We start from the raw sequence: 21,044 nt of genomic DNA, 5'->3' as shown, positions 1-21,044 counted from the left end.
TACATTTGCTAGTCTCTGGTCTCCCTTGTATGCTATTTTTTCTCGCAGTTACTTGCCTTTTTGTCCTTCCTGCTCTTAAATCCCTGTTACACTAGCTTGGTGGAAATTGTTTAAATGTACAACCCAAATTCTCCAGTGAGGTTTGGCTAACCAACAAGCTATTCAAGTGGTTTTGTCTCCCGGGTATGTCTTCATCCTCTGCTTTTCCAGGTTGCTTGAATATCCTTGAACCCATAATTTACCCTAATCTCCTCTAAGGCTTTGAAATAATAAAATACTTAAATAAAACTCTTTGGATAAATGCCCTTTAAAATATAGCTTTATCTGTGAACTATCACGCTCTCAAGGGAGTGGAGTTTGTTCCTCAGACGATTAAGGGGATTCTCTGTCCACTGTGTTACTGTGGTTTGTCCAGTGCGATCAGGCATACCCATCTTAACTCCTGCAACAACGCAAAACAGAAAAGATGAGGAAAGTCTGGGAGAAAAATGGGACAGAGGCTAGACTGCTGCTGTGTGTGATTTTTATTTTTTTTTTCCTGATGCCTGCATTCTGTTCCCTGATCTACCACGTGATCTTCTGTGGGTCACAAAGCCTTCCTGTGCTTTTGAAAAATAATTCTCTGCTCAACGGGGATGTTGCTGAGGATAAATTAAGGGTGGCAAAGTGCCTAGCCGTTACAGAGGGGTGGTCTTATACACACAGGAAGGTTGTACTCGGATCCTTACTTCACAAAATAGGAAGAGGGAGATCACTTGACTTGCCATCACCAACTCCATAGGGGGACTGGGTCCAGTTTTTCTGCCAGAGGCCCCATGTGGTCCATTTTTCCTTGAAAAGTCCTTTTCACAGTCCTGTCTAGGCCTAAACCCCAAGTCCTGCAGATGCCTCCCAGGCAAGAAAGTGAGGTTTGGAGGACCTCACTGCCCCCCTGTCTCCCCCACCCCATGCTGCAGCTCATCAGGGCACCTGGTCAGGCCCTGGAGACCAACGTAATTTGGAGATTGGTCAGAGTCATGGAAGCCTGTCTTCACTATTGCTTATTTTGCATGTAAGGGGAGATGATTTCAGTTTTCTCCCTTCCCACTCAGCTAATTATTAATTTCTGTCAGCAAAAAGGAACTGTAAAATAGCACTGAAGGGAAGGGAGGAAGGAAAAAACCTCTTCCCCACTTCTGGACCTCTATAGCTAAATTCCAGGAATAAAGGTTTCGGGTTTGTGTGTAATTGGTGAGTAATTTGCTTCTGAAGCTAATTATTGTTAAAAATGAAAAGTTACTCAAAACATTGGGAAAAAGAAATTTTCCTTTTTGTGTTACTGTACCACTAAAGCATAACAATTCTGGTCAAAATTCAACCACATGACTATTATTTTAAAGTGATATCTTTGAGATTGTCTCTCCATTTTCAGGCATGCTCTCCAGAAAGGCGTCTGTATTTCCTCACATTAAGTGATGGGAAATGCAAATAGACCACAGTTTAAGTATGAAGATTATGGAGATTTATGACCGACTCTCTACATTTTTTTGTGTAATAAAATGCAGGGAGACTATACATAGCAAATGTTTTCTGAATTTTTTAGCTTGTACTACTCTTTCCTGCTCAAATACTACTCTTTGTCGTCTTTTTTTCCTTCTCAGTTTCTAATCTGAAGTTCAAAATTTTCTGTACCTGAGGTTTATGAAGATGAAGTAGCACCAATGAAACCAGTGCTTCAGCTGGATGAAGACCTTTTCTTGGGTCGCTCGTGATGCTTAGGAGAGTGATTATCTCCTGGTAGCTATATGCCTTGCTTAATTTTGTGCTTATTCACAAACAGCAAAACAATAGAGAAATTAATCTGAGGACTGAGTTCACCTCCTCCCTAGTCCCTGCTTTTCAGGAGGTCAGAAGATAAAGTACTACCTTTGGTTTTGGCTGGCATGCTGCAACATCAGAACCAATTAGTTTTTTCCCAGCGTGTTTCAGGGTGAGCAGCTCCTGCTTTTCACAATGCCAAGGACGATGCCAAACTCATCAGCTGTGCCTGCAGTCTTGGGAGTGGAAGGATGAACCGTTAGACCAGGTGCAAACTGGAAAGGGGAGCATGTCTTGAAAGTTGTAATGGAAACAACCTAAATTACTTCTGTCAGCTTGTACCCGCCCACTTTCTTCTGGAGGAGATGAGATTGAATTTCTGATAAAGGGAGAATGTGTGGTGCAATGGGCAGAAATGACGGGGTTTGAGCAGCAGGGGCCTTGCATGGCTCTTCTGTGGAGAGGAGGACATGAACCCAGTGCCAGCTCAGAAAAAAAACCGCTGTAGCCCACAGGTGACCCCTGCTCTCACAGGGACAGCCCCCGGGGACTGTGGCCCGTGGGCAACCCGTGCTGGGGCAGGGACACCCCTGAGGGTTTGCAGTTATGGGCAACCCATGCCAGGGCTCAGAACATGCTCAAAATGTGAAAACAGGAAGTTTTTGTTGGTTGGTAACAATTTAAATAAAATTATTTGACTCCAGGTTGTTTTGCACGCAGCCCGGTTCAGGTTTTGTCTTTTCTGCTTGCCCATGGTGGGACCCTTTGGAATGGCAGTTGAGACTCCATCATGCATGTTTTAAGAGTGGTGTCAGTGGAAAAATTGCAAGCTATAACGTTTCCCTCTAAAGTCTCGGCATATATCTTTATAGGCAAGCATATGCACAAATACAAAGGTTTCTATAAAGTATATCTGCTGTTTCTGTTTTGCTAAGGAGTCTTTAGATTTTGAATATGGGCATTGCAAGAATAAATGATCTGTTGTGTTTCATAAGGTGCTTCGTAAGGTTCTCCTTCCTTGCTCATTTTCTCTTCAGGCCTCTTGCCCTGAGGCTACTGAAGATATTTTGTGTATAATTTTAGGTGGGTATTGATGTGAAAAATCCTGTTTGGAATTTAGAACGGACTTTTCAGCTTGTTGTTGTAGGCTAGTTAATGCATAGCTAACAAAATAGACAGGTTTCCATTGCTGTCTCATTTTTGTTGTGAAGAATGTTTCTGCCATCACTGGTTTGTTCTAAAGAGTCCAACCCACTGTGTTCAGCTTCATAATGGTGGAAGGAGATGGAGAGATTTTCTAATCGCAGTGGTGGATTTAGTGCATGTTACAGAAATGTCGCAATGATCACCATTTCAAAACAGCAACTGAATAACTCCAGATATAATGAATCAGCTATTATTGCAATAGGGCAAAAAGGCAAAGCTTTCTTTTCAGTTTTGGGTAATATTTATATGTCTTCCCTGGGGTAGGGGATCACAGAGCAGTTTTCACATGGGAATAGCATTCCTACAGCATTAATTTATTTTTTCTAGTTTTTGAGAGTGGACCAAGACAAAGACAGAGAATGCAGCCTGGATTGTGCAGGTTCCCCTCAGAAATCACTCTGTGCATCTGATGGAAGAACTTTTCTGTCCCGGTGTGAATTTCAGCGAGCAAAATGCAAAGACCCTCAGCTGGAAATAGCCTACAGGGGCAACTGCAAAGGTGAGCAAATCAAAATCTCTCTTGACCATAATGAAAAGTAATAGACTTTAATTAGCTTTTGAAAATGTCTGTGTGTTGAAAACTAGGAGTGCTGTACTTGAAAAGTTCTCTAAAATCAAGTAGGTCGAAATCAATCCTGTTGATTCTATAACAATATGCTACATAAAGATAAATTAATCTTTCTCCATCAGTAAAAATATGACTCCCCCACCGGTTTACACTATAATAAGTCAGTATTAAGGAAATTGTAAGGTTAGGTCCTTGTTCTGAAGGACCGTATCATTGGCAGGCTCAGAGTAACTCTTAAGATTGTTATCTCAAGAGGTTTCTTATCTACTGCAGTTTGCTATTTTGAGTTAGAGATGGTCAGATTCAGTTTTGTGTTTCCTAACTGCAATCATTTAGTGGTGGGGATGGGGAGAGAGGGGAAGAGGAAAAAAAAAAAAGTTTGCAATGCTTAGAGCACTCACAGGCCATTCCTACCTACATCATCCACTCTTTTACTTCTCATCTCTGTTTAGAGAAACTGTGCAACATGCAACCCTGCCACTTCAGTTCCAATACTTATTCCCAGTTAAATCTTTTCACTTTTAGAGTAGCCTGGTGGTAGAGAGCGTAGTTCCTTACTGATGTATAGGGTGATTCCCAACACAATGATCTTCTTTCTAAAATGTAAGAATAGCGGTGATCATAAAGATTTACTTTCCCTTTCTCTCTGTCAAAAAAAGAGGGGGAGGTGGGGAGAAAACCCCAGGGACCACACTGATTCAACCTCTAGGAGGCAATTTTCCACATCATCTCTCTCCATTAGCTCCAGCAAACCTCCAAAGCATCAAGACTGCTTCAAAGAGACGTTCTGTCTCATCTTCTGCCTAGCTGAAACACTATGCTCATCCTTCAGCCCTTTCATAATAAGCCATTGTATTAGCTGATGGATCTGTTTACTTTTGCGAACAAGGATAACATAATGAAGCTACCTGAGCCAAAGCTTTTGTTACATTCATGAATAACAGAGAGAATTATAGTGCACTCTGTATTTATTAGTTTTATACATTAGAGCTTTATACACTTTTATAGAAATCGATTTTGAGTGTTTATTGTCTTTTCCTCTTACCATATTGACAATGTAATCTGCAAGAAATATTTTCCATAAAGATGCATTGAATTGACCTACTGAAGGTGTACTCAGTGATGCTGGCAAAGTTTTCTGCAGTCAACAACAAAAATTTTGAGAAGTGCTCATTTGCTGTTTGTTTATTAATGAATGGTGTGTCAGTACAATTGTAGACTTGGAATTAGACACCTTAGGCACCTTAAATATTGCTAATAGCAACATCATGCCCTCATCAATCAGATGCTTTTAATCTTTCAATTAAATAAATGCAAACATCACACATTTAAACATCTCAATGTTTAAATATTTTTTCCTTTGATTGGCAATAGACACGTTTGCCAGTAATATATGTGGTCAATATCAGCAAGAGACTGGTGCTCTTTTAAATTTTACATTTTCATGGTATTTCTTATTCAATCAAAGCAGTCTTAAATTTTGAAGTGACCAATGTCTTTATTCCTACCCACGGCTGCAATCATCAGAAATATTTCAAGCTGTAAAAACAAGTTTGAGAGAAGAAAAAGGTGATTCGTTGGCCTAGCTGCAGTTTCAGTTTTAGCATTGCGAGAGCTACTTTTGATAGTCCCATGAAACGTTCTTCTGAAAGAGCTAAGGAAGTCCTCAGATTAAGACCTCTTTTGAGCCAGTTGCTTTTGAGTGGTGAAGTTTGTTGTTGCAGGTGACGCCTGACCAGAGAGCAGAGGGTTGTTTTAATAGGGCTAACCAAAAAGTGATGGTTCCATTTCAGGGCAACTTTCAAGGTTTGAGAATTTGTTTTCATTCCGTGTTGGAATGAAAGTAAATCCTTTTGGAAACGTTCATCTGTCCTCCCAAAAAACCAGGCACCCTCCTCCCCCCATTAAAACATTGGTTATAAAGTAAGTTTTAAGGTTGCTAATGCAGGAGAAAGAAAGAAACGTGAGTGTTTGCACATTGGAGTTATGAAGAGAGAAAAGAATTGAATCCTGGTTTAGGATTCACAACTTTAACTCTGTGTTTGATATTTTCCACCATTGATCAGAAAAGGCAGTCTTAAGTCTGTGTCTGTCTCCTCCTTTCTTTTTCTCAGGTAAAAATCCCCCTGTTCACCTCACAAAAATCCTGTCTGAAGATTAAATACTTACAGGTACCATTTTAATTAGTTGAAAACATGGCGACCAGCTTTTTGTGCACTTCAGTCTATTCACAAGAAATCTAAACACCTTGACAGTTTATGTCGACAACCTGCTGAAATAATTTTGAGTCAATCATTTCTTTTTTTATAAACACAGTTTTATTCATAACTGGGATTTCTTTTTACATCCCTAAGGGAGTTTGAACCAACACTGATGGCTAGTTTCTCTCTGTCTTTTTTCTGAGAGAGACAAATTTAGATTTACTATCTTTTCTCCTCCTCGCCTATTGTCAGCATTTGTCTCATCTACTTGGTTTTGATCACTTAAATACTAAAATTACAAAGGCATAGTTTGCTTTATATATACTTGCTTTCCTTTCTTGATTCGAATTCCATTCACAGCAACAGTGCTCAGCCCAGGTAATTCTTTAGCGTTGCAAAGGGAACCATTTTTAGATCCTGGATCTTAAAACTAAATGACAGAAAACTGTCAGAATTTATACCATTTTCTCTTCTCACACTCCCGTCCTCCTAGTTCCTGATGGCTGCAGCACAGATCAAGACAGCTTAAACCTGAAAATGAATGAAACCTGAACACTCATTTCTGAAAAACAACTCACCTTTGACAAAATAAGCATCAAAATAGACTGTTCTGATAGTGAGTTTATAATAGTTTGCTTTCTTTTTTTTTGCAGTCCACTTCCAGGCAGTGCTGGAATCCATTGCTAAGCTTGCAAATGCTATAAGAAGTTATAGTCTTGTAAAATTTCAACGGTCTCAAATAATCTGCCTATGCTGTAGATGAACACCCACATTTCACATTTTTGGATTCTTTTCCAAACAAAATCTAATCTAAACTCTGAAGTTCTGGAGATTTGCCACTTACTTGACACAGACATTTACTGTGCAACAAGATTATGAATCTAATAAATAAATGTATGTTGACAGCTGAGAAATATTATTTGTGTTAGGGGGGCTGTTAACATATCACCTGTGAATGGGATCCACTACACACACACAAATGCTTCACAGTAAATCTGGCCCACCAGAGCTGAAGAAACAAAACACACAAGAAGTGGAAAAGTAATATGATTGCTTTTAAACTGGTCAGAAAGACACAGAGGCTATGTCTACGCTAATTAATGAAGCAGTGCTAGGACACAGTATGACTGCCTTCACGGGTAAGCTGGTAGAGTGCTCCCTTGCACTTGGAGCACGGGACAGCTAGTGCTTTCCTGAGGACTATATCTATGTGACTTGGAGCTTAGATGGGCCAGGGACTGTTTCCAGCAGGCAGCATGCACAGAGCCACCTTCTTTCAGGGATTTAAAGCTGTTCAACCTGAGAACTGAGCCTAGCTACTCTTACGGGACAGCTCTGATACATGCCAGGGTGGATCTATTTCTATGACTAATACAAACCTGGGCATGAGTCCTTTAGCACTCAGCCTTGTTCTTTCCACTACAGCTGGTGAGGATGGGACTGGAGAGTTCTGGGCGTCATGCAGGAAGACTGCAAAACTGAGCCTTTGATGCTCTTTGTCAGTGCATGCAAAAAGTACAAGCTGAAGATGATCAAGGGCTGGAGTACCTCTGCTATGAGGACAGTCTGAGAGAGCTGGGGTTGTTCAGCCTGGAGAAGAGCAGGCTCCAGGGAGACCTTATAGCGGCCTTCCAGTACCTAAAGGGGGCCTACAGGAGAGATGGAGAGGGACTTTTTATCTGGGAGTGTAATGATAGGACAAAGGGTAAAGGTTTTAAACTGAAAGAGGGTAAATTTAGATTAGATATTAGGAAGAAATTCTTTACTGTGAGTGTGGTGAGACACTGGCACAGGTTGCCCAGAGAAGCTGTGGATGCCCCATCCCTGGAAGTGTTCAAGGCCAGGCTGGATGGGGCTTTGAGCAGCCTGGTCTAGTGGGAGGTGTCCCTGCCCATGGCAGGGGGCTTGGAACTAGGTGATCTTTGAGGCCCTTTCCAACCCAACCATTCTATGGTTCTGTGAAGTTTTTTAGTCTTGAAAATAGGATCAACCATGCAGAAGTACCATGTCTCCAAAAAAAAAAAAAAAAAAAAAAAGGCAGGGGGGAAGAAAGCCTTATTCTAAAAAGGAAAAATAACCTTTAAATTATATCCCTGAACGGTGCAGATGCCATTATGAGTAGGGAGTGTTGCTCAGCACTGCAGTGTCCTGTAGGGCCAGTAGCTACAGTTTTACATTTAATGGGGATTTTACATGATTTGGAACATGTTATAGGTTACTCCAAAAGGCTGTGCTTATATGGAAACTGAAACATTACAAGACATCAGCTAAAACCACGTTCCTCAACAGAAAAGAAAGCGGCATTGCTGAGCGAAGATCTCCTTCTCTATCTTACAAGTGTAAGGCTGAATGTCTGTCATGAATCATGATACATGAGACTACCTGAAACTAATTGCTTTGGGCTTTTTTTTCATGAAATATCTTGTATATCCTATATGAAGAAGTCTGCTTTGTTGTTTGTTTTTTATTTTTATCTTTTCTCCTTTAACTGTTCACAATTACTCTGTAAATTTAGTCTTATCACTGTAGAATGGCGTTGTGCAAAGAATACTCAAGTTTTCTATTGTCATGAAAATTTTGCATTATAAATACAAAAAGAAAAGAGAGAATGCTGCGACTCACTTCTACAAACTCCTATTAGTTTCCTCTATGCTAAAATCAATAGAATTTTTCTATCAGGTTTGCTAGCTTATTTATTCCCCATTACTGAATAAGTTTTTTCCCATGAACTTCTTGTGGCAGTTTTCAAATAACTTTAGGCTTTTCAAGTAGTTTTCCATGACAGTAAAAAATGTGTATTAACTTTTAAACCTGAAACTATGGTGCTTGGTGGAGGCGAGTGGGACTGAAGGTTTTTTCAATGAAACTGTGCCTTTTTTTGACATGACAACAAGCTGTAGTCCTAGCTAGGTTAGTGGAAGATTTTCCTACAGGATAAATGGAGTTTTTCAGAGTTCCTGTTGGGCAGTTTTTCGTCTCCCATCTCAGCAACTTCAGGTCTCAAGTGTAGAAAGTCTGCTCGGTGATTGCATCTTGGTCAAAGTGAGCAACATCTGCAACAGCAGTGTCTAGTGGAGGGAGCACAGTTTTTTCTCTCTAAAGGACTATCAAGCCAACGGTGACTAGTTGCCAGCAGCAGGTCAATTTGCGGTTCTGCTGATGGTGTAAGGGTGAATTGGAACAGGTGGCACTGTAGTTCACCTGCGGTAGTTTGACCCTTATTTAAGCATGTAAGCTCTTTATATGAATGTTTGCCAAGATTTAGGCAGCTTGTCGGGAGGAAGCTGCAGAGCATGTGCAATACCTGTGACTGCATTCTGGATGTCTGTGGCTACTGGGAATGTTTCACCTGAACTACAAAGCCTCTGTCTCCCATGGAGGTGTTCCTCAGAGTTAGCTAAGAGGACCTCCTGTTGGTTTAAATTTTACCCTGAAAGTGGTCTGCAAGCATTGCAGGACAATGAACTCAAAAATACCTTCCCCCTCACACCCCTTCTTTTTTTAATTCTTTTTCTCTTGTTCCTTAAATAACAATAAGAATACTTGTTCCCTTTCTCAGTTTGTTTTTAAGTGAATGTACCAGGCCCATAACTGGGGCATTGGAGACTAATATTCTGAATGTATTAAGCAAATGGCTCAGTAATAATATTTGTTTTTCTGATATTGCAATCAGTGGAAAAAACAAGTTTAAAAGTACAGTCCTGCCAGCATACCTCTGCCCTAACATAGAGTTCTTGAAACGTCACAGCTGGGGTGCTCGGATTTTGTGGCTTCTCTACGAATACTTCACTAAAATAAGACTTCTTTAATGGATGGAGGTTTGATACAAATTGTTGATCACTATAAAATTTCAATTGCTAACTCGCATCACATTTCCCTACTTTGCTGTCAGCATGTTGCGGCAACCTGGGTTTACAGTGAACTGTTAAACTGGACTTGGGACATATGTCGGAGAGATCCATATTCAAAGTGGCAAATTAAGGGGCTTTACACAGAGCGATATTTAAGTCATGAGAGGCTCGGCATTTAGTCTGGCTGGCACTCAGAGTATGTATTCAGTATTTGCAGCGGTGGCCCCAGCAGGGCTTTGCTGCTTCGTGAGCGCACCAAGGAGAGCCGTCACACACAGTAGTGTCATTGTTATGCTATAACGATGTAGATCCCCTTTCTCCATTGGAAACCCTAGATAGCTCATGTTTAGCTTAATTCATTTATGGTATCTTAAAGAGCCTGGCTGTTTAAAAATGCCATTCTTTTATGGGCTATCATAGACATAACAAAAGGTACTATCTTCATTCTCACAATTCACGTAAAGAACTGAAGCACATCAAAATATGAGTGGAATTTCCCATAAAGAGGTACTGTACTATTTGCTGTTTACTTTCCTTAAAGAGAGAAACACTCAGCATTTGTTTCATTAAAATGGTACTTTCAGCAATAGTGAAAAATTTCAGTCATTTGAATTGTTTGTACAATGAGTTAATTAATGAGTTAAGGACATGCTTGAATGATTTGAAATGATATGAATTAAGGTACCTTTCTGTACTTGGATAAACGTGCTGATGTGGTTTTCCCTTTGTGAAGAGAAAGGTGGACATCGCTGGGCAGTAGTTGTTTTGGGTTCATAAATTAATCTTGGTCCCATAATACATGAATCTCAGCATCCTTTGGGGAAACACTACCATTGCCTCTTAGCTAAAGAACTGGGTTATAAATGCTGGACATGGCCTCTGAGTGTACACTTTATCCTGTATTCCCAGGGAGGGTGCCCTCAAGCTCAGGTTCGCCTCATGCTTCAGGATGTGAGCTCGACTGTGAGCCTGAGGACATCCCTTAGGTCAGCGTGTGGGCAGGGACGTTGGCTTGGCCAGTCCACCTGCTACCTGGAAGGCATCCCTCTGAGCTGCCTTTGGGAGGCAGAACATGCTCCCGATGTGTTTTGTTTGGAGAGAGAAGAGGTAGTGAGTAGGTTTGGTTCTTTTCCTAACTGAAATGAGTGAAAGTGGGACTGGACTGAAGTGTTAGTCTATAAAATGATCCTGAATGCACACTGAAAGCTTGCACAGTCTGCAGATTGAAAGCAGAACAGTTTTCACTTGTCCTCGCCTCTCCCTTTTCTCCTCTCCTTTTTTTCCCTCCCTCATATTTTATGAGGGAAAATAAAAAAGGAAAAAAAAAAAAGGAGATACAGGGTTTTTTATTATTTGGGAAAAAATATATTAAAATGAGAACATATTGAGAAGTGGTACCAGTTTGGGGTTTTTTAAAAATGAACCTGATGGGGAAAAAAAAATGGTAATAGGTCAGATTTTTATCTTATAATACTTTTAGCTAGGAGTGGTCTCCTCCCTTTTCAGACATACTTTCTCACTGTAGGCACAGTGTTTAATCTGTAGGATGACTGCATGTTTCCACACTGTAACGCTGGCAATCCTGATACAAACACTGTTCAGCCCCAACCGCATTTTGTTTTTGAGTCTTCACTTATGTTGTGTGTCAAGATGTTATGTATCGAGCCACTGTAGTAAAAGTGTTAATTTGAGAAACAAAATATTCAGCATCTTGGTGAGCAAAAGGCATCTACATACAGAAGCTATAATTTATTTAGTCTCTGAAAGCAAGAGGAGTTGGCTTCTGATTATACTTTCTAGTAGGTATTTAATGGGGGTGGATAAAGTTTGAAGTACGTTTAGAATGTTTTTTGTAGAATACCCGTTGCTCTTTTAAAAGCATCTACTGGTACCTGGAACACAGGACAAGTAACTCTGAAGTAGTATCCACAATTTGCTGGAGGCGGAATTTGTCTCTGTTTAAAATACTCATTTTTTTCTTGGTAATATTTCTACAAGGAGAATTTGCCAAAGCCAGACTGCACAGAAACAAGGCATATAAAAGCATTCTTAGGCACAAAAAAGCACTGAAGACTAGGAACCACAAATAGTTGCAAACCTTCTCAGATTTTCAGTGCAAGAATTAGAAATTGGCCCATATTAGACTTCTCCAAACTATTTATCAAATCTCTGTTCTGCTCAGAAAGCCTAGTCTGGCCTTTGGTATGTGAAAAATCAGAAAGCTGTAGCTTTAGCTTTTCTTGCAAATATTTGATTCAGTTCTAGTCAGGCTGTATCTCTCCAAATGTGACTATTAGCAAATCGAGAGAAATATTATCTTGCCAAGAAGGAATCCAGCACAGCATTCCTTATTTTATCTTGAAGCTTAGCTATCTAAATTGCTGGGTGGTTGCAAAATGTGGGGGGAAAAAAAAAAAAAAGAAAAAGAAAAAAGAAAACAACAAAGAAACTCCACACTGCCTGCCTCTGTTAGATGCCCGTAGAGGAGAGTTTAGGCTAAGATTGCTCTGCTGTTTTGTTTGAACCCAGAATGCAGCAATAAAAATAAATAGTGCAGGAGTTGGCCAGCCCTTGTCACGAAGCAGCAAGTCTTTATTTTATGACTGTGTCAGGCTAAATGTCTGTGCTGACATCCTTTCCAACCCAAGAGGCTAATAATCTCTGCATCTTTGAAATTGAAACTTTGAGCATGTATAGCTTGTTATGTGTTTCCTATCACCAGAGACTGCAGCTATTTATATGCTTTGTTGGTAGACACGATCAGTTCTTTGGAGTATACATTGACCTAGGTCAAATATCATAGAAGATGTTTGCGTTATAAGTAGTTTATGCCATATAAACACATAATTGTGTCTGTGCTCTGAATAACACATTTTTGTGCTAAATTAACTACAAATTAATACCATTTGACTTTTATCATATCACTACCAGTTAGCAAAAAGGGTATAGCAGTGGGAAAGAAACACGTCAGTAGAAAAAAAATTCTGCTTGGTTTTTAGGACAATTCAATAAAGTGCTCAGGTGCATAGCTAACTTTAAACAGTTTGATGCACTGTGTATTTCTAAAATTTAAGGGCAAGTAAGCATATTTAGGTATTCTGGCATAATGGAGGGGCAATAAGGGAAGCCTACAGAGAAACAGTGAGAGGCATTTGGATTATGTGGGTCTGTACTAGATCTGCTTATTCACATCTATGTGACTTTAGAAAAGCTTTCTCTTTAGCGTAAGAACAGCTAAGTATCTGTGGAAAGCCCTCAAGGGAGCTTTTTCTTCAAATGATTAAGTTTAACCACTTTAAAGTGGTTTTAACAAAGTGGTAAATGTTTCTGATCTGTTCAGCAGGATATTCCACCTATAATAAAATAACTAAATAAACTGTGAAGTGCATTTTATGCATAAATACATAACAAGTCCATGTCACACAGACTAATCTCTTTGAAAGCAAGCAAAGTCTGCTCAGTGTATTGGGACTGGGAAAGGTACTTTTATTCTTACTGAAATATACGACAAACCAAGAAATACCGGATGAACTAAATCAAAATCTTTTCAGGAGATTTATCTATTCTTTTGGCAAGCCGTTTACTTTTCCATGAGAGAATCTGGGTTAGATCTCCCTGTGGAGCCCCAAAGTTGCTGTAAATTCAATTGTATTAAATGTCACTTTAGAGATGGTGTTTACACCCTTGATGAGTTTGTGTCATTGTTTTAAAGATAAACTTCTACTTTGCAGTAATAAACTTCTCCCTGTGTGATATATTTTTCAAGGATTAGCCAGCAGAGTTGAACTTGATGGATGTTTTCTTTTTTTTTTTTTTTCTGAAACTCAGTGTTTTCGGTGCTGTAATGTTGGAAATAAGGCATAAAATGAGATTAGTTCCAAGTCAGTCCTGTGCTGTTTGTGAGGCTAATTCTGTTTCCAGAATTTCCTTGGGTACTGCAATTTTCTACTGACTTTAGTGGTATTGCAGGAATTCCTGTGCTCCCAGGTGTCACACGTGACAGAATCAGGTTCTGGATCCTGCAGTGGTATACCAGCGCCACTTCACTTCATAGGTGAAAGGCTTCCCTGTTGCATATAGAAGCTTAGCACAGAATTAACATGGCTTTATATTTCACCTGTGCCATCCAAGACATTGGTCTCCTCTGGAAGCCAGAATTGTTACCAGGGCAATTCAGAAAGACCTGCCCAAACCACTACAACTCTGTCTGATCCCATGCACCCCTTTTTGTCTTCAGTTATACACCCCAAGATCTGTTTGTCTTCTTAAGCCTCTAGCTGCCTTTGCAGTCCTGATGCTGAGTCAAAGTGATACAGTCAAGACACTGGCCAACGTACAGCGTTAAAATGCATTGAGCCCCGTACCAACCCAGTTTGACAGCTAATACAGTCCAAGAGAGCTAATTTAAGGTAAACTCATGCATCCTCATGCTCAGTTTCTACGCCAGGACAATTTTTTTCCCCAGCAAGCTTCTGGAATGTAAAAGCCCATTTACCTGGAGTTGAGAGGATAAAGTCTCACTGGGTCAGTCATTGACATAATTCAAAATTACAGCTGGGCATACATATCTGCAAAATTAGTTTTTCCCATTGTATGAGTATAGGCAAATAAGGCCTCATTTCCAGCTTTTTACAGGTCTTAGAACCAAATGGTCTTTTCACCAGGTCATGTACCAGGTTCTGGCTTGAGTCTGCTGACTCCCTTATTAACACTTAAGCTAGGGAGAGAAAAAAAGCATAGTGGGACTTCTAGGGAGAAACCAGTAACAGTTTCAAGCTTCTTATTTTTCCACTAGATGGTTCCAAAAGTTTAAACCAAAACAGATTTAAAAAAAGAACAACCTTTTTTTTTTTTTTTTTTTTAGAGATAGAAATCCAATGTAACAACAGCGAAACAAGGCTGACTTGTTCTAGTGATGCACAGCATTGCATAGTGCTTTTCATCCTTCCAGCACCTTGCAGACTTGGAGCCCCTCTGCTCTCAGGTTGTTTTGTCCCAGTGTGAAGCCATTCACCCCAAAAGAGTTTGGCCTGCTTTGGTCAGGGTCCATGATGGTCAAAATCAAAGCTGTAGGCTGATTAAGCAGCACAGAGGTATCAGGTGAAGTCCTACCACCTTTCATTCTTGATCTTCACTTCAAAATAATCAGTGTCCTTCCCGATCTAAATTATTGCTGCTCTAGATAGAGAGGAAAGTTGAATCTGTCTGTGAGACACTTCACTGGTATCCCCTTAGATGTCAATATGCCTGTAAACCCCCTTCTGGCAAGCCACTTAAGCCTAGACTCATCCTACAAAGTCTCCCTACATTTCTCTCTTGTCTGATACCTTGATGTGGGCTCATGCTTCAGCCTTTCTCCCAGTCGTGGCAAGAATTGATTTTCTCATCCTTTTTCAACTGTTATTTTATATGAATGTCTAGCACTTAAATCTCTTGAATTCTTCTTTTCCGTTGGTAAATTTGTTCGAAATTGCACAGTGGATTTAGAAGGTATTGCAACCAGGACACAGAGGCAGATGCTCAGATGGTATAATCTTACAAATTTATTACAAAAAATATTATAACTTCATTTGGCTTCAGTGATGTTTCATTTGGAAGGAAATTAGCTCCTCTGAATTAATAATCCAATGTTCACTAGTATTCTGAGGAAAAATGTTTTTATATGTCTTCTTGTTATCTTGACCACCCTATTACATTTCTTCTATTAGGTTTGGACCACATCTCTATCCTATAGTTATTCCCCTGTGGTAATACCTTGGTGAAATGAAAAAACAGAACTAGGAATAATGTTTTGACTATGCACAGTTTCAGATGCTTAACTTGATAAGAGATCCTCCTCATGGGTTTATTTTGGGTATGCTGAAGCACAGTAATGCCCAACAGCTTTAAAAGGTTTCCATGGTTATATAATACAAAATAAGGCTTCAAACATGAATTTTATATTCCACTAAATACGGTCATTGTTGATTTTAAAGCATATTAGATCATCCACAAATAGGGGGCCTTTAGAGCATCAGGCTGTTTAGGAACAAGTGGTGGACAGTTTTGGAGAACTTCTCTTTCTCCTTGGCTTGTTTTTATGATAATTCAAATATTGGAGATAATTTACAACCCTGCTGGTACTATACCAGCGACCTTATGTGATGGAATTTATATCACTTTTCCTTTTAGACATTTAAACCACATGTCATTTTAGAAAAACGAGGACAGAGGTCCAACAAAGGAGTGATTTATTTTCAGTTAAAATACTAGCTACATTAAAACCACATGTTATTAAGTACTGTATAACCAAACCATGCTCAGAAGAAGGCTTACGACACTAAAGCTTGCTTAAAATGTTTCTTTTTTTCCCAAAAAACTTTGGCAATGCATACATTAACAGACTTTACCTGAGCTATGCAGTACATTGGCTATAATTTTCCCTTGATGAAACAAGTTATTAAAGTACCAGAGTACAAATTAATTCAGTTCCTTATTATTTTTCTCACATTTCTGGGTGGTTGAACTTTTCTGTCTGTTTTAGGTAACATTGCATCTCAGTGAATATCCCTCCTGAAACAGCATAATGTGATTAAGGTTGTTAAGACTGAAACATAGTTTTTCAAAGTGAAACAACTTATATTTTGGGCATTTTCCCAACATGAACTCTAACGATGCTCCTGTGAGAAGAGTAAACTAATGCACAGAAGTAGTGCACGCGAATCCAAGACCAGAAGGCAAATCAATACGAAGAGTAAGAATTAAGGGGCCCCAATTTTGTTTTCAGGATGCAGATGCTGAGGACCAGTTTCTGTCCTCATTATGCTACAGTTCCACACCAGATTGCCTAGGACTTGAAGGGAATTTTTTATGGTAATGCTGCCACGTGACTTGTCCAAAGCTCAGTGGAGATGACCAGTGAAGGATTCATCCTGTACAAAGCACTTCTGCAGTTGCACCAGCTTCCGTGCTGGTTCTGTGCATGTATGTCTGGATAATACTGTCACAGAGAGGCTGCTTGGGGGACTTAGTTGGCTCCTGGGGATTTTTGAATGCCAAAGCCTTGTCGACGTATGCTGGTATCAAATGGGGAAGTGAAAGTGTTGTTGCCTCACTTTCAGATTCTGTTCAAAGTGCAAATTGCACAGACGAGAAAGCCTGTCCCTGTGCTTTCTAAGAACTGCACAAACACTCACAAATCACCGCAACACCCCTGTCTCATGGGCTGGGTGGTTTTAGCCCTAGAAGGGAACTAGCCAGTTACTGTCAAACAGCCTTTAAACAAAGCAAGGATCAGAAGCAGCAAATTTCTCCGCTTGTATGCTTGAGGTCATTCTAATTCAGATGTTACAGTCCCATCTTGAAATCATTAATACTACCTTAAGCTTGCCTGGTATTCTCGTTTGTCCTGAAATTGCTTAGATCAAGCAGATTCTGAAGCATTGATTCTGCATCAGCAGCACGCTAAAATTTGTAGTGGCTTTAAACAAAAAAAATGTATATAGTGTGTGGCTTTTCTCACCCTTTGGCTGCCTAATTGAAATATAGGGTATGTAATAGCCAATACAATAAATTGACCTGTAGAAACTTGACTGAATTAAAGCTGTATAGTTTGCTACCTCGTCTTGGATGGAGACCAGTACCAAGTAACACAGAAGATGGTGCAAGAAACAGCACAGTGGACAGAAAAGGACCATGTGGTAGGCTTTGACTTGTGCCATGTCTAAATCATAAGCTGTTAGAGCAAATTTTAGCATAATATGAATTAAGCATGTCCAAAATTATTATTACATCACCTCCCCAACAAGCCCCTCTGGTGTACAGTATATTTTATTTTATTTTTTTAACCAGCCTGGGCAGCACACCTGTAGTCACAGCTGAGATCACTGCCTAACTGAAGTAAATGGTGTGTAAACTCACAGTAGGAGATACAAGGCAGCTCTACTCCTGCTGCCTGCCTTGCCTTTCCTGAAGCACTAGAAAGCTGGCGCTGCCACCAGCACTGGAAGAATTTTGTGGGGCACAAAGTGGCAGCTATTGCTGTGTTAAATTGATAGGAGAAGCCCTTTTTGGGCTTCAGCCCTTCGTAAGCAGTCGGAGCAGCAAGGTTGTCTCTCCAGGCATCTCTCCATCTTATCTCCCAGTTCTGTCCTTCCCCTCTGTGCTTCACCTTGTGACACCTCATCTTCGTGGTGGCAAAATTTCGGTTTTGTTTACTCTGCTTGGCAGCATGAGCACATTTGTGTGATCCAGAAGGACTCACAGGTTAGACACGCAGTCTAAGGCAGAAGAACATGATTATACTAGTGATTCACATGTGATACTTGGCAAAAAATGTTACTATCATGCAGGTGAATGAGGTGGATGAGGACAATATTGCCCAGAAGTTATTGTTTTCCATTAGTTTTGTTTCCTAAAAAAATGCAAGTGATTGTATATTTCCCCTGATTATAATTCCATTTCTCTTCATGTGGATCTCAGACCCTTCTTCATTTTTCTTAATTTAGGTTATCACCTATCTTTTCTTTATATTGCATCATCCAACTGACTTGTCTTCTCCCTTTCTCTAGATGTTTCCAGATGTGTGGCTGAGAGGAAGTACACCCAGGAACAAGCTCGCAAGGAGTTTCAACAAGTGTTTATCCCAGAATGCAATGACGATGGCACATATAGTCAGGTTGAAAATTTTTCATTCAGTATCTTGCATGGCAGGCAAGTCAGAATACGTGTGTTAGCAGAGGATGAAGAAAAGACAAATGTAATGAAGTGAAATGTAATTTCAAAATGAAATGTAATTTGTGCTAATGCTGACGTTAAAAAATGGAAGGAAAATTCATGTTTTGTGCTGAGTCCTTGTTCTTTTTTTCAGAGTTGGCCAGCAAAAGAGCCAAACATTACCATTGTTCATGTGCTACACTCCCTGTTCTAGGCTGTGGCAGCTGAGTCATTCTTGTAGCCCCCTGAATACTCATCAGATGGTAAAATGCTTGGAATTTCTGATCTGTTCCTGATCCCAACCAGAAATCTTGTGACTAGAGTCCGTATCTTAGTGCTAAAGCATGAATCATACAGGATTCTTCTCTATTCTCAGCTGAATTTCTGCAAAAGCATATGGTCTGAGACTAATTTACTTAGGTTAGATCATAGAATTCAGAAGGGGCTCAATTAGAAGCTTATCCTGTGATATATATCCCAATCAAGATCACCTTCTGCTGCCTCTGTACTGCATTTCACTTGCGAAGTTGTGCAGAAGACAACCCTTTTCAGATTAAGCATGGCCAGGGAAGTGATATTGGCCCTCAGGAAATATAATGCAATTGATTTCTAAGAGGAATTCCAAGAGTTTCCTTTCTGACAGCTTGGGATATGAATAATGCTGGCAGAAGCACTCTGTCCTGCTCCTTCAGTGTGTGGAACAATATGTTCTCTATGTGGAAAAAACCTCGAGATTGCTTGCTTCAGGAACAGTTTATGTGTCCCTTGAGAAACTTCGTTGTGAGGTTTTCATAACACCTGCACCTCGCTCTTCTGAAATAGGGTGTAAACAACTACATATTTCAATAGTTTTCTCTTCCATTGGATTCTGAAGGACCTACCACACTTTGCTTGAAATAGAGTCTTCTTCATGCTAAAGAATAATACGTAGGACTGAGATTAGGTCCATTATGGTTTATCATTCTAGGTTTTATCAGTATAGTTTGCTGGACTAGTCTTTTGTGTGTCATAAACGCTGTGGGATAACAAACACATATCTGACAAACTGCACATGGTTCATGTCATTTTTGGCAGGTTCAGTGCCATAGTTACACTGGATACTGCTGGTGTGTCACTCCCAATGGTCGTCCTATCAGTGGTACTGCTGTGGCCCACAAAACTCCCCGGTGCCCAGGTAAGACTTGTTTGTCTGGCCAGGTTATGATCTTGTCTCAGAGCAGTAGAGTCTATCTGCGGCATCTGATTAGACTTAAGGAAAAAAGATTCTTCACTGGAGGAGTGGTTCAACCCAGAAACAGGTGCAGGCAGAAGCTGTGGACTCCCCATCCTTGGGGATTTGCAAAACTTGACAAAAGAAAGTTGGTCTGGCTTTTAGGCTAGCCTTTGCATGAGTTCTGAGGTCACTGCTACCCTAAACCTTCCTGTGATTCTGTGATCCATGTACTTTATTTATACTGTAGTCTAGCTATTGAAGGGATTTTCTGCAGTGGTTATTTGTACGATGTTGAAGTGTTAATATATGACACCATGCAGCTGACTTGCTGAAGTAGTCCTTTCTTTATGTTGAAAATCTCTTGCATGTAAACTCACAGCATAAAATTTCAGAGGGCTTTGCCTTTTTGATATTTTAAGTATTTACAGTATAGAAAAAAAACTCCTCCAGAAAAATATGGAATGTGAATGTTCTGATTTGTAACATAGCCCAATGAAAGAACTCCCACAGCAAATCCCATGAATGACCAGATCCAGAGGAGAAATAAAAATGAAACAAATCATTAAGGACATAATGGAATCACTGTCTGTAGAAATTAATTGTCAAGTCAAACTCATTGCCATGTGTACTGCGCTTTGCCTTTCATCAGGACAATTAACAGGTTAACAGTTTTTTATGATTTTGCTTCTGACTCTATTTCAGTGATGTTGATAATAAATATAAACGCCCAGTGTATGAACAATTGCCAGAATTGCTATTCACCTTCCTTGAGGCTGACAGAATTGCACAGAAGTAGCTCTAAAATACTTGAGTTCTACGTATTGCATTTCTGTTTGTGCTGCAGCACCATTCTCTGGCAGGGAGTGGAAGAAATAGCTTTAAAAAGATAACCCCGTAATGTAAATGAAGCTGGAAAAAAGCGCATTAAGGCCTTTGAGGGAATTCACCTGGTCTGATCTACTTCAATTGTTCAAGCACAATATTGATGTTTTTAATAAATAGATGGAGGAAGGAAGAGACCACTGAGAAAGTTTCAACAAAGATTATAAAAAGTTGATTCCACTTTTAAGTTTAAATGATTTGCAGAATCTTCCACGTTTCTTGCCTGTAGGCGAACTTTAGCCAGAAAGTACTCTCCAGACTTTTGATCCAGTCTGAAAAGTCACTGTGGAATGACAGTCAATTGTCAAAAATAATATAAAATGTTCAGAAGCCTTAAAATAGAGAAAAATGTGCATTCGTTTTAATGTAAATATTATTTATAACTGGATCAGATCTTCAGGAGACACATGGTTAGGGTAGCATTTTTGTGCTTCAATGCATTCTTGAATAGAGGTGCTTTTGCATGTCCAGAGCCAAGCGCTTCCCTGAAAGCATGCCTTCGTTGCCTTCTCTGCAATAGCAATTTGTAGCTTCCTCTCTTTCACTGACATCAGTGAAAAAGGGGTTAAGCTTATGCTGAAAGTTCAACAAGTACTTGTTTGGCAAATGTGTCACAACATGTGGCATTATGT

At 39.8% G+C, this 21,044-nt stretch overlaps 1 protein-coding gene across 3 annotated transcripts in view; it reads left to right on the top strand.

Annotated features, from left to right (window-relative positions):
* SMOC2 (SPARC related modular calcium binding 2) overlaps nucleotides 1–21,044 on the top strand; it is a 148,380-nt gene that overhangs the window by 42,429 nt on the left and 84,907 nt on the right. For all 3 annotated transcript variants that reach the window (XM_063329117.1, XM_063329116.1, XM_063329115.1), the window contains exons 2-4: nucleotides 3,331–3,502; nucleotides 18,173–18,279; nucleotides 19,392–19,491. In XM_063329117.1, the coding sequence (XP_063185187.1) occupies nucleotides 3,331–3,502; nucleotides 18,173–18,279; nucleotides 19,392–19,491 (379 nt within the window). The remainder of the gene's footprint in view (nucleotides 1–3,330; nucleotides 3,503–18,172; nucleotides 18,280–19,391; nucleotides 19,492–21,044) is intronic.

Source organism: Chroicocephalus ridibundus, chromosome 3 (genome assembly GCF_963924245.1).
Source record: "Chroicocephalus ridibundus chromosome 3, bChrRid1.1, whole genome shotgun sequence".
Classification (NCBI taxonomy): domain Eukaryota; kingdom Metazoa; phylum Chordata; class Aves; order Charadriiformes; family Laridae; genus Chroicocephalus; species Chroicocephalus ridibundus.
This window is presented reverse-complemented; position numbering and strand designations above follow the sequence as displayed.